The sequence below is a fragment of the Cydia amplana genome, chromosome 15 (genome assembly GCF_948474715.1).
Source record: "Cydia amplana chromosome 15, ilCydAmpl1.1, whole genome shotgun sequence".
NCBI classification, from domain to species: Eukaryota; Metazoa; Arthropoda; class Insecta; order Lepidoptera; family Tortricidae; genus Cydia; species Cydia amplana.
The window spans coordinates 11334215-11348643 of record NC_086083.1 but is presented as its reverse complement, the minus strand read 5'-3'; the positions used below and the strand labels follow the sequence as shown (position 1 = coordinate 11348643).

The following is a 14429-nucleotide window of genomic DNA, read 5'->3' as shown; positions in this document are numbered from 1 at the left end:
GCCCAACTCGAGCGTCCACTCAGGCCTTACACTTAAGCTTAACATACCTACTTGATTCCTGCATGTCTCCACTCATCTCCTCTTCAGCGGAAAGCAGCCTTAACGCAGGGATAAAGTATTGAACAATACAAAAATATTGCAACTAGATCAGCCATTCTCAAAGTGTGTTCCGCGGAACCCTAGGGTTCCGCGACACCCCTGCAGGTGTTCCGCAAGAATTGAGAATTATGTTTATTTAATAAAAGAAATACACTTCTAAAAACTATTGTTTTATTGTTAAAAGCAAGTTGAAATGGTGCCAAAATCATCAAGAGCAAATTAAGTTAGACATCTTAGCGTCGCATCATAGCTCTAAAAACTTCAAACAATTTTGGAAGGCCGTTAAGAAACTGGATGGTCAGCCTGGCGTGCCCGTGAGCGTCGGAGAGGTGAGTGAGCCGGAATCCATTGCTAATATGTTTGTTGGCCATTTTAAAATAGATTCTCCATTGGGGTCAATTTCACCAAACGAGCATTTTTGTCTAATTCCCATGGAATTTTGAAATACCAACATTACACAAAAAAAAATATGCTGATAATTTGATAAAAAATATAATAAACATTAATTTTCTTATGGGGTAAAAATATTCATAAAACTATAAAAGTTATTTCAATTTAAAATTTTGGTCAGGGCACGGGAATTAGTGTGTCCATGGGAATTAGATTTTACTAGCACGGAAATTAGAACATGGCACAGGAATTGTTTTCTTAGCTTATTTTGGTAGTTAAAACTATTATTTATGTATATTTTAATCTACAATAATATACTTCAACCATACTGAAGCGGCATCGAACATATTTATCTACTTTAATTTTAGTTTCGGACGACAAATCTACGAAAGTATGATACACTAAAAACTACGTATTTGACTAATAGTTTCCTTGATTTTAATGGCAACTAATCTCTCTTTCTTAGTAAAATATATATATTTCAAAACAATACTTTGAGTAGTTGCGTAAACATGTCCGCCTTACATACAAAACTATTCATTAAAAAGTGTCATTATGTATCTGCATGTAGATAGGTACAAGGTGTATGATCTGCTTTATGGCCGTATAGGAAATGATACTAAGAAATAAATAGGGGCACAGAGAGAAGAAGTTATTGTGTAAGTTAATCTGAAGAAATCGAATATGCTGCCTTCATAAATTCATAACACAAACAATTGTTTAACCACATATGAGGTAAGGTGGGGTAAGACTATCACCGGGGTAAGACTATCACAGACAGACAGACATGACGAATCCATAAGGGTTCCGTTTTTTGCCATTTGGCTACGGAACCCTAATAAGGTATCTAATAGTATTACGGTTTTAATACCCCCTGGCATTGTCTAAAATAACCGACTTGGTTTCACATTACATCTCAAAACTTTTTTTGTAGTAGAAGAACTGCGTTGCGAGACTTGCATCTTTTTACATGTAATGTTTTTGATAGGATCCCATCTCTTTTTGTAGGCTGTCCTTCTTTTCAGGTAATCATACCCATACCATACTGATACTATGTATACACATATCATAACTATATACATCTTTATTCATACTCACATCGTACATCGTAGTGTACCTTTACTTTCCCTACTAATTGTAAGAACTAAAAGGTAAATTTGTTATTGCATATATTTCTATAGGATTACAAACTTATTTATGCAGTTATTAGATCTTTAGAAGGTGACTAATATTGCAGTATTATTAGATTTTTATTGGCTTAAAAAGCTTAAACCTAATTACGTTTCAAATTTGGAACTTGTGGGTATGCTAGAAGTACCTTAGAATAATGATGATCGTGAGTGATTGTGTCAGTGACAAAACTAAGGGATTTTAAAGTGCATTAATTCTTAGATTACATGTTCAAATTAAATGTTATTTTGACCGTGCCACTTTGTTTTGCTCGACTTGGCGGCGGCACTGCCGTGTCCCCAGATCCTTTGTCCTTCCCCGGGCCTCAAACTATCTCCATGCCAAATATCATCAACATGATATTGGTTCAGCGGTTTAAGCGTGACGAGATAACAGACAGACAGACAGAGATACTTTCGCATTTATAATATAGTAAGAATAGGATATATTTAATTTTTCTTGTATTAGAAAAGCTAATTTATAACAACTAATCTATTAAACGAGCAATTCTTGTATATATTTCGGGGATCTCGGAAACGGCTCTAACGATTTCGATGAAATTTTATCATATATGAGGGTTTTATGGGGTGAAAAATCTATCTAGGTAGGTGTTATCTCTGGAAAAACGCGCATTTTTGAGTTTTTAGGAAGGTAGGTACCTATATGTTTTCCAAGCAAAGCTCGGTCTCCCAGATATTTAAACTTTATACGGCATACGCTGTCAGCTGTCAAATTTACAAAAACAAAACATTGCAAATGTGATTCATTTTGTTTCATGTAACCTTAGGTACAGGTATTATAATATGTAATAATTCCAGAAATAGTTTTATGTTTATATAATATTTTAATGTTATAATATGATCAATGAATAAGGTAAGGTGGGGCAAGACTAACAGTACAAGGATTCCATACAAGTGATAGTCTTACCCCGGTGTTGTCTTACCCCTTCTTACCTTACGTATTAAAATTGCCCGGGTTATTCGGGTCGATCCTGTATGTAAGTACTATAGTACTTATACTAAAAAACTATTCACAGATTTTTGTGCATTCTTTAAGATTTCCTTAAATGTAAAATAGAAAGATATACGTCGTATTATTATTACATATAATCAATGCCAATATATATAAGTAATAATAATATGACGTAAACATTGCCAATTAACTTACAGTGCCCCCAATAAAAGATTTGTTGACAATATATGTAATACTTTCTAATTCCCGTGCCACTTAATCAGCTGTTTTAGGTAAATTTGTTATGGGAATTAGGGCACGGAAATTAGAATTCGTAATAAAAAAATTCGCCAAAAATTTAAATCGTGTTTGACCAAACTGTTATGTTATCGCTTACATAAAGATACATAAAGGGCTCCTAAATATGACAATTGCTATTGAAAAGCTATGTGGAAAATAAAATTTATAAGGGGCATCGAAATTAGAAAAAAATTGTCGCCCACCCGGATTCCGAAATACTTACGCGATTTGCTCGAACACGCCGCGGCTTGACTTACATCCGCTTGCTTTGAGAGACAGCCGAATACTGCCAGTACAGGTGAGGCGGGATACGAGGCGGTTCAAATACAAACGTCGGCTGTCAGAGCCCTTTGAGTTTTGCCGACGAAATTTTACTCGCGCGCTCGGACAAAATTTAAACGTCGATCACGAGTTATTTACCACAATGAAGTTAATAGTATATGTGCTCAGTGATAGTAAATATCATCTAGTTTAAGTATTTGACACTAAATTAGTGATACTAATGTAGAATTTTTCGTAGGATTTTTCATTATGCTCAAAAGTAGATTCCGGACAGGGCACGGGAGTAGTAATTTGAGCCTTTAGGTATTTTTATGTGTACTCTAAAAACCAACTAATCAGTGAATTCATATGGAACTCGGTGTGAAAGTGTGACTTCTTTATGTAAAAAAAAATTGGTAAGTATTGTCTGATGCTAACCCGCGATTTTCATCACGGACAGAAAAAAAATCGTGTTCAGAAATTGACCCATTGGGCCCAGCGCAGCAAAGGGTTGATGACGGGGCCTGTCGTGAGTCGGACCTTGTTCGTTTTACCTCTGAACAGGTCAAACATGTGATCACAAAAATGACCAGAGGAAAGTCACCGGGTCACGACGGGCTCAGTATAGAACACTTACAGTTTGCAGGCAAACAGCTATATGCAGTTCTGGCAAAATTTTATTCTTTGTGCATGTCTCACTCATACCTTCCCCATGACCTGATGAAGACCATTGTGGTGCCTATTCTCAAGGATAAAACTGGCGATGTTTCTAGTAAGTCCAACTATCGGCCCATCTCGCTTGCTGCTGTGCTGGCTAAGGTACTGGATAGCCTACTGGACGCACAACTTGGGAGGCACTTAAACTTACACTATGCTCAATTCGGGTTTCGCCCGGGTCTATCCACGGAAAGTGCAATCTTAAGTTTAAAACACACGGTACAGTACTACACTGAGCGTCAGACACCTATATACGCCTGTTTCCTGGACTTATCCAAGGCATTTGACCTTGTGTCGTACGATGTCCTTTGGAATAAGTTAAGGGAGCAAAAAGTACCGGCGGAGCTACTCCGAATATTTCAATATTGGTACCTTAACCAGAGCAATAGCGTCAGATGGGCTGGTAGGTTTTCTCAGTCGTACAGGTTGGAGTGTGGGGTGAGGCAGGGGGGTATTACCTCCCCCAAGCTCTTCAACCTGTACGTTAACGACCTGATCGAGGAATTGAGCAGCACTCCAGTTGGATGCAGAGTTGATGATGTTAGTATCAACAACATCAGCTACGCAGATGATATGGTGCTGCTCAGTCCAACGGTCAGGGCATTGAGAAAGCTATTGGGCATATGTGAAAAATACGTTAGTAAACATGGCTTACTGTATAACGCTAAGAAAAGCGAATATATGGTATTTAAGGCCGTCGGGGGCAAGCTACCGGAAAGTGTACCTGCCATAAAACTTAATAACAAAGAACTCAAGCGCGTATACACATTTAAGTATCTTGGACACTATGTCACCGACGACCTTAAAGACCAATTAGATATAGAAAGGGAGCGCAGGGCACTGGCAGTCCGATGCAACATGCTGATAAGGAGGTTTGCACGGTGTAGCCGACAGGTAAAAATAACTTTATTCAAAGCTTATTGTCAAGTTTTCTACGCGTGCAGCCTCTGGACTAGCTATACGCAGAAGACCATCAGTTCCCTGCGCGTCCAATATAATAATGGTTTCAGGATGTTGTTGGGGCTGTCCCGTTTCTGCAGCGCATCAGGCATGTTTGCACAAGCTCGCACGGATGACTACTATGCCGTAATACGTAAGAGAGTTGCCTCGTTGCTCTGCAGAGTGCGTGCCAGCTCCAACCCCATCCTGACTACTGTAGCGGGCCGATATGACTCACCTATAATGCGGCATGTCGAGTGTGTCATAACCGCTACTAGGTGATAGATTAAGTTATTGCTGTCTGTGTATGTTTTAATCGCTTTCTGTTTTTGTTCCACTAACACTTAGTTTTTAATCTTAATTGTTACTAACCATTATGGGCCATTGTTGTCTTTTAAATAAATAAATTGAAATTGAAATTGAATTGAAATTGTAGGGTTCCATCAAGTATTTCGCTTTCCAAAAGGGTTCCGTCAAAAAAAAAGATTGAGAACCGCTGAACTAGATTATGCTAGCCTAAGCCAAACCTCTTACTTCCCGAAACTCCTCCATTTCATACAGGAGTCCCCTGCGTTGTCCCAGTCGGGGAGACCTCCGGGAAGCACGTAGCATTTCTTCTTCTCCAGGTCAGCGAAGTACCAGAGCAGCTGGTTAAGACCTATGTACAGTCGCTATCAGATATATCGGAGCGGCCAATGCTCACAAATATCTGAACTCGCCCCTATCACAGAATAAATAATAGTACTACGTACAGAAGACTCACTCTCTAACAAAACGCGTCTGTTACGATCAGCACAGATATGGCCGCTAGGTGGCGACAGCGCCACGCGCGGCTTATGGCTTTCCCCAAAATTGGGGCCGAACGGATGTACTTTTAGCTACCTGTAGCAAAGCGACGAAATCGCGGAGTGAGACACGCCTGCCCCTATTGACAAGACGCTAGAGTGCGTGTTCAGATATTTGTGAGCATCTTGGCCGCTCCGATATATCTGATGGCGACTGTACAGGTAAATTTAAACAATAGGTACATATACACTAGCATCATGTTTTGAGTACCCTCTTACCCAATAAGATATCTCTAACGTAAATAAATGTATAAATAAAATGTGTCCTTGATTCTTGTCCTTCTAAAGTTGTAAAAATTCTCAGCTGTTACCACTAGTAACAACTTGGTGGTAACTAGTGGGAATAACCCAACATATAATTCCATACTAAAACCTCTCGCGCGGTTATTTCATGGTGTCAAACTGCACGCTGCACGCTGTACCTACCTACAGCCTACAGTCTACGTACAGGGGGCCGATTTTTGAAATAGAACCGCTCGATTTCGGATATTTCGTTCAGTAATATCTCCACTACTAGGCATGTAAATTCTACTAATAGAATTGAAAACGAGTGGTCAATACCTACCACTAGAATCACTAAAGTCTATTTTTTTATTCCGTAGACTGAAATGACATTTCATAGTATGAGATGACACATGATGTTCATACTATGAAATGTCATTCCTGTCTACGGAATAAAAAAATAGACTTTAGATTCCCAATTTCTATCGCTCGTATTTCAAAATTTTTGAAATACGAGCGATAGAAATATCCACCGATATTCGAGTGACAAAATCGAGCAATCGAAATTCAAAAATCGGGCCCCAGTTGATTGAATCGCTCGCGTGGAATATTTTTTAGCTCTAATCGGTCTTTTACTAAGTATATTGTTATTCTAGTTCGTTTGATTGGACTCCTTTCAAATTTTTAATAATTTAACTAACCGTAAGAACTTGTATTATGACCACCAATATATTTATTAAAGAAACACAATAACTTACCGCAAGCGAAAGCGAAGAGCACGAGACTATAGATGAAGAAAAACTTGACGATGTCTATGACCATCCGGCCCAGCGAGATCTGCAGCGGCCCCAGGTGAGGGTTGATGGAGAACAGGTGTACCAGCTTCAGGGCGCTGAGGGGAATCATCATGGTTTAGTATACGAACAACTTATTACCGAGGCAATTCCCCGTTTTTTCGATTTGTAAAATCTCTGCATCTTGCGAACCCGCCGCGAACAGGTTGTGTTGACGGTACTATATATGTATACGGCTGTGTGCGGTGCCTTTCGCGAATGACACATTTGCAAGACCTGACTACATCCCAGTGTTAGAAAAATTCTCAAATTCGCAAGCTATTCAAATTTTAACACTTTTCCAGGCCGCACCAATCTAATAGAAGTACTAAGGTTTTCCCAAAAAATCCAAATAAGTATACCTATTCCAATGAATCCAGCTTTGATGATTAATTTGAAGACAAGTCACATTTCCCGAAAATAAGAATGATAAAGTTGAAATGCCTATGCCTAGAAAAGGGCTAATATATAGATAGAAGAAAGACAGTTTTTTCTCAGTTTTTGTACAGTTACAGTCAGCATCAAATAGATAGTGACGGCCAAAGTGGCCAAATATATCGGTAGGTACCATCACATCCTTATTTCTAGGTTAGCAAAGGTAGGTAGGGTAGGTAAGATATATTTGGCCACTTCGAACGACACTATCTATTTGATACTGACTGCAGGACTGCACACAGCATAGTGCAGTAGGGAACAGGGATGAATAATGGAACAGGTACCTGAAAATGTTAGCAGCAGCGAACAACCCCTCAGCTATCAACTGAGGGTCAAAAGCGTCCCACTGCTCCCTAGGTATGAACTTGGTCTGCGGATCCCTCTTGATTTCCGTGATCTGTTACAAAGTACATTTGATTCAGAAAATACGACTAATAATCACAACAGAATTGTTCGTTGGAACTTGGAACTCACATGACTTGTTACGACTATCAGTATGTCGATTTTTTTCTCGACGACAGTGTATCTATGCTTAAATGGCACATCATTACGCTTGACACTGAAATCAACCTACGGCAGGTAGTTGCCTGCCAATACCATCACCTACGGAATTACAGCAGTCAGGAACCCCTACGACTCCAAGAAACTCCACTAGGTAGGTGACGTGAATACTACAAGTACATAATTTTTGATAAATGGCAAACTCACGGCCAATCATCGTTGGCAATTCAACATGTCGCCTTATGGCCAAAATTGTGGAATACAAATTTTATTGCAAATTGAGCCCCAAATCTTCAAAAATTTTATACTCGTAATCGTAAATCTTATTGAATTTAAATATAACCTGTTGCAGATAGGCCGCTATCCGAAGCAGGGCCACGGTCACGTAGAGGAAGTTGCGTGTGAAGTCGATGAAGTTCCACATGTCTCGGAGGTACGCGCGAATGCCATCTGTGAAGATCTCATGTGTCTCTTCCCATATAAAACCTGAAAATTCAATAATTTGATGGGGTGAGGCTACAGGTATGCAAGCTGCCTAAAGTTTCCAAACAGTTGGAAGAAAAGCTATTTCAAACCCCATACAACAGAGGTGTTTCTGAAAAATGTCCTTGTGGAAATTATACAATTTTGGAAAATTGCTGGATGTATAAAATAAAAGATCGTGATCATTTCTACCAAAGATTCTTTTTAAAAATTCAAGTGTAAATATACGATTATTTTTCATAAGAATAGTCACTTTTGGAAAGGCGTGGCAGGTACCGGTTTTGTAGGCCTAACCAGAAACAACACACTACCAGAGTCTTTCTCTGTATTAATAGAAAAGTCGCGCCGCTCTTGTGGTAGGACTACTGAAAAGTCGAAAAGGAAATAGTCTTACCAAGAACATAGACCACAACGGCGAGTTCCAAGTGTGTCGGTCCGTTTCCTCTCTGTTTCAACAGTTCTTTTTCAAGCTCTTTGACCATCCACTCTGGACCGAACAGCTGTATCGCTTGCACTTCCGCTCTTTGTGATACCAGGATCAAAATTACTAAAACAAAGTAATCGAATGAAACCATCATCATCCAGAATCAGAATCAGAATTGTTTATTGCACTCATAATAGTATACAGTTCTTAAAAACTACTTAGTACAGTTCCACATGAACCCTGTAAGGGTATACCAATATAGTAATAACATTGATAGCAACCAATACCGAACACGATGAACACATTTCGAAAGAAGCAATAAATTATAAAATTCCGCTCTCTCCTTTTCTCACTTACGCATTTACAGAACATTTAAATAATAACTTACGCAGAAAGAACAGGTAACTAGATGCATGTATCAAAAACTTCATGAAAGGTTTCCTCATCAGTTTGCCAGTGGCACAGTTCGGCGCGACCATGTACAGTGAACAGTAGAAGGGGAAGAGCATCGCCACGCGGCAGATGATGTTGATCTTCTCCAAGGCTGTCTTGCGACGGAATCCTGGGACTCCCTCGTACCAGAGCGATGCTAGGAGCTGCTGGATGTTTGGGTGGGCTACAAACTGAAAAAGAGATTCGTTTGTGAGTAAGTATATAACGTATTACATTCTTAGTGTTATATGGTGTTATAAAATGAAGCCCAAAGTCAAAGTGTCCCATAAAGTTGGGTATTATCACAGAAAATGTTGAATAGTATAATCAACAAAAAAAAATAACGGTGGCCTAAATCTTGAGAACTAGGAAACTAATCCTCGTCAGTGAAGGCACGCCATTTAATCTCTTTTGAAAATGTTAAAGTCTAGAATGGGAGAGGATCGGGCTGTCAAGAGGGCGTTCGCTGGGAAGGTGTTCGCTGGGACAGTGTGACAGCGGATCTGCTTCAGCTTCGCGTTGGTAACTGGCAGGAAGTTGCGCAGGACCGGGACAGGTGGCATGCTCTCGTTTCGGAGGCCAAGATTCACTTTGGATCACTGAGCCAGAATAGTTAGTTAGCATATACACAATCATCTTACCTTTTTCTGCTTAAAGTCGATGGCAAGCTCCAGCCTTGCCAGCTTCATATGCCCGCCGTCCGTAAAAGGCGGCTCGTCAGGGTCGTGGTTCAGGATGATGGCCAGCTCCTGGGAGCTGCGGGACTGGTCCAGGAGGTCCACGCCGAACTGCTGCGCTTGCCGGCGGAGCTCAAGGTATTCTGCTTTGCTTTCCTGTAGTAACAACGGAGCATTCACGACTGCCGCATTTATATCAAGAAATTATCGGATACCTTCTTAACATACCTATATGACCTGATGTGCAAGTCAGAAGTTTTTGAATGACGTTTTTTTGTGGGAAGATTAAAAATATTTCCTTTTAATATTTTCGTGGCGTGGATTTTAGGCCAGGGCCAGGCTTTAAAAGCCAATGTCTAAAGGATAAGCATGTGTCATGGAGGTTTGCATTGTCCTCGTATTCGTTTTCCCTCACGTAAATGTCCATCGCAATCTTATTTGCCACGACAAACGAAGGCTAAAGGGCCTGTTCCTGTTCAGCGAAAGCCACGTTTCTTGTGAAACTCTAGAATCTAATTAGGTGTTCAATGTTTTCAAGGGTAACCATTCAACATAAACCAACCTGTTCAGCAAAGGCCAAGTTCCTGAGCTCCCATGAGAGCTGGAAGGCTGTGAGGATAGGGTCGGTGGAAGAAAGCGCGATGAGAGATGGCGAGGCCAGGGCGCGATACGCGTTTAGTCGCGCCAGAGAGTGCCGAAGGGAGTCCTCGGATGACTCGCGGATGCAGTCGTCGCAACCACATCTGCAAATTGTAGTTTTTTTTATTACTCAGTGGCCGCTGAAGCGGAAAGGTATCTCAACCCTTTTTGTGGTCTCTCAAGTATGTAGTATCTGCCTACCTGACGTCGTGAGGGTCAGGCAGCGTGGCTCCGCGGTCCAGAAGGATCTTGATGATCTCGTAGTTATTCTTGTGAGCTGCCAGCATCAGCGGCGTGACGTCCGGCGTGAACATGGCCGTGTTCGGGTCCACTTTCTGCCAACTCTGTTTTAGAAAAAAATGTAGTCTAAGAGTTGATCTACAAAATACACTAAACAGATCAACATTTTAAGAGTTTGTGATCATCTCTCAAGCGCTGATTAGTATTTGTAAACATGTGAACTTAAAGTCCAAAAGTAGGTTAACCCTTTACCAGGCTGAAAGTTCAAAAATGACAATCGGATGTCAGTTTTATTCATTGAATATAGAACACACAAGTTTGAAGTGCTGTATGTAGGAAATATATCTTCCTCAGCCTGGTAAAGGGTTAAGATTTTCTTGACTTCAAAAAACCCTGCTATAATTAAGGACCCTAGTTAAATTACAGTCCATTCTTCATTTTTATTTTAGAGACGCGAAATTTACCTTGGTTGGGAATAGCATAGGTACGCCCATCAAAAACCACGGCAAAGTTTAAAATGACAAGACAGGTTTGATGAATATATTCTAGAAGCAAATACACTGCCCCATGTGTCGCCCCTTGCGTTTGTGTTTCTTTACGAAGGCGTATCATTAGTGTTATGAAAGTAACGGGAGCGAAAGCGGTATGTCAGGATCGTAGCAAATGGAAATCCGTGGTATCTGCCCACCCCTCCGGGAAATAGGCGTGATTATATGTATGTATGTATGTATGTGTATGTATCATTAGTTGCTAGTTTTATTGACAAACGTACGTAAGGTTCACCAGGCTTATAAATAAGCTCCTCATGTTCCAGCAGCAGTTCCACGGCCTCAACAAACTCAGCATTAATGGCCTGCAGCAGAGCATCCTTCGTTTCCACGCCCATGACGACCAGGAGTTCCACCATTTCCATGTTCTCCCCGTCTATGGCCAGGGTTAGGGCTCCTCGCCCGAGGGAATCCACACAGTTTACGTCTACATTCTTCTGACGGTGGGCTCGCTGTAGGATCCTAGGAATAAAAAAATCCTTAGATAAGTAGAAGGATAAATATAGTCACTAATTTATAGTAAATATGTAAATAGGTACTCCTAGCACGTCGCAAAGGAGCTGCGTCCTTCTTTAGCTAACGAATACCATAAATGTCAGCATTTCCGGTAATAAATCCGTTAATTGAAGATAAATTCTTTATCACATGCATAACTTTCTGACTACTTATAACTTACTTATACTATATGCATATTACTTTATTCCTACCTTTTCTACGTCATTCATCGTCAGGACGAAAAAAACTTAAGTCTTCAGGGGCAAGTTTCTCAAAAGCTTGTAACTTGTAATACAAGTGTAAGAGTCAAAAAGGGGCATCCGCTTGTATTACAAGTTACAAGCTTTTGAGAAACGGGCTCCTGTACTGCGAAGTTTTTGAAAGCGAGACTGCTGCGATGCAACTGTCGCTGCGAAGCGAACGATTTGATGTGGACTTATTGGGATCGAAAAGTCATTGGTATTGTTAGGTGTGTGGTGTGTCGCCATTAGTTCATTAGTAGCAATTACTTACCTTCGGACATTGGCCATGTCTCCCCGCTCCACCGCCAGAAGATACTTCTTCTCCTCATAGGTGAGGGCCTTGGGCAGCGTCGGCAGCTCTATCATTGGCCGAACCCCCGAGCATTCCAGCGCAGGGTCCCCCTAGATCATAATGTGATAAAAATCGTAAACCTCGGCAGTCGACATTTATTTTGATGCAAAGGCGGCCAAAAACAGTACTTCTGCCCGAACTGTATTTTATTTACCAAATAGGATTCGTCTTGCGTCTAGTATCTCTTTGATATATCTAAAAAAATTATGAAAGTCAAATAAAAACTAAAACTTACGCTCTCCAAATCCTTTTTGTCCCCCATGATGGAGAGCGCAGAACGCCCCTTCAGCGGTCACTGAAACAAGATCCGCCATTTTTAGGGTTCCGTAGCCAAATGGCAAAAAACGGAACCCTTATAGATTCGTCATGTCTGTCTGTCTGTCTGTCTGTATGTCTGTCTGTCTGTCCGTATGTCCGTCTGTCCGTCCGTATGTCACAGCCACTTTTTTCCGAAACTATAAGAACTATACTGTTGAAACGTGGTAAGTAGATGTATTCTGTGAACCGCATTAAGATTTTCACACAAAAATAGAAAAAAAAAATTTTTTTGGGGGTTCCCCATATTTAGAATTGAAACTGAAAAAAAAATTTTTCATCAAACCCATACGTGTGGGGATGGGCCAAAATGGATAGGTCTTCAAAAATGATATTGAGGTTTCTAATATAATTTATTTCTAAACGGAATAGTTTGCGCGAGAGACACTTCCAAAGTGGTAAAATGTGTGTCCTCCCCCACCCCCCCCCTGTAACTTCTAAAATGTGCAACTTCCACCATGCAAACTTCCACCGAAAATTGGTTTGAACAAGATCTAGTAAGTAGTTTTTTTTAATACGTCATAAATCCCATAAATACGGAACCCTTCATGGGCGAGTCCGGCTCGCACTTGGCCGCTTTTTGAAACGTAATACCTACGCCAATTTGAGAATGTTTTCACAGGATCATAATGTTTAAGTATATTTTTATGGGACTGAAACTGAATACGGTTTGAAGTGCGGATTGAAAGGGTGTTAAAAAAATAAATGTGTTTTAAGATTGTTAGTAATGCCAATAGTGCCCTAGAGCAAAATAAGTAAACTTAGAGTGCTCACTCCATACATGCAATAAAAAATAATGAATTAATGAATAGATATAACAACCCATTTATATAACTAACGTTTGCCCGCGACTGCGTCTGCGTGGATTGATTATGATGAATTGATGATTGATATAAACATCCCTGCAGGGTCTCAAACTATATCCATACCAAGTTACATCTAAATTCATTCAGCGGTTTAAGCGCGAAGAGGTAACAGACAGACAGACAGGGTTACATTCATATTTAAAATATTAGTAGAGACATTAGGGATTCTCAAATAAAAAGCGCTATTAAAATATGTAGATATGCCTCAATGTGTACAATTATTAGAGTAAGTATATATAGCTGATATTTTTAAATGTGAACTGTAGAGATATGTATGTGTCTCTATTTTTTTGTTCGTGTGTCATTAGAGCAGTGGTTCCTAACCTTTTCAGTCCGGTCACCCCTATGACTAACTAGGGAACCTGATTTTACCCCTCCTCCCAATGGTAATAAAAAATAAAACGTGTACGTTTGTTGTATTGTTATATTAGGTTAGCTTATTTACCCCCGTAAAATACCAGTTTTACCCCCACGGGGGTAATTACCCCCAGGTTAGGAACCACTGCATTAGAGGGTAGTAATAGGTAGGTACTTTTGGCGCGTTGTTCCATCCGCTCTATTGATACTTGTTTGAAACTGACTATACCAGCCTGAAAATTAGTGACATCTAACATCCGTGTATAGTTCTTAACCTTTTAACCTCCATCAATTTTTGATCGAGCGTGCTCGTGTCGCCACCGACAGCAATTGTATCACGCAGAGTAAGGTTGGCATATAGTTACGGGAGTTATAAATGTGCTGTAAAAACCAAATCAGATCTTTGTCTTATTTATCAGACTGTGGCGAAATGAGCTGGATATTTAATGTCCTACACCCCAGGCCAAAAGTATGGAAACAAAGTTATTTTTCTTAATTTTTAATATTTCCATTATTATTATTGTGTATTGGTAACGCAACAATTACATTAAGCAGTTTTATAAGATTAAAACAGCACCCAAAGTATTAAAACATCCTAATATATGCGAAAAAAATATAAATTTGAGAGATCATACAAATCAACCTTCTTAATTGTTTTTCTATGAAAGGTTGAATTTACAGTTTTATTAAAGAAAA

General features: G+C 39.9%; 1 protein-coding gene across 1 annotated transcript in view; it reads right to left on the bottom strand.

Moving 5' to 3' along the window:
- The window catches only part of LOC134654814 (transient-receptor-potential-like protein), a 50638-nt gene extending 38131 nt beyond the window's left edge, over positions 1–12507 (bottom strand). Inside the window, exons 1-12 of the mRNA XM_063510285.1 lie at positions 12431–12507; positions 12115–12245; positions 11331–11568; positions 10520–10662; positions 10242–10422; positions 9644–9835; positions 8959–9193; positions 8541–8693; positions 8007–8149; positions 7447–7559; positions 6653–6786; positions 5362–5485 (exon numbers count right to left, since the gene is read on the bottom strand). Coding sequence (XP_063366355.1) covers positions 5362–5485; positions 6653–6786; positions 7447–7559; positions 8007–8149; positions 8541–8693; positions 8959–9193; positions 9644–9835; positions 10242–10422; positions 10520–10662; positions 11331–11568; positions 12115–12245; positions 12431–12457 — 1814 coding nt within the window. The 5' untranslated portion in view covers positions 12458–12507. The remainder of the gene's footprint in view (positions 1–5361; positions 5486–6652; positions 6787–7446; positions 7560–8006; positions 8150–8540; positions 8694–8958; positions 9194–9643; positions 9836–10241; positions 10423–10519; positions 10663–11330; positions 11569–12114; positions 12246–12430) is intronic.
- Positions 12508–14429: the final 1922 nt, after the last annotated feature.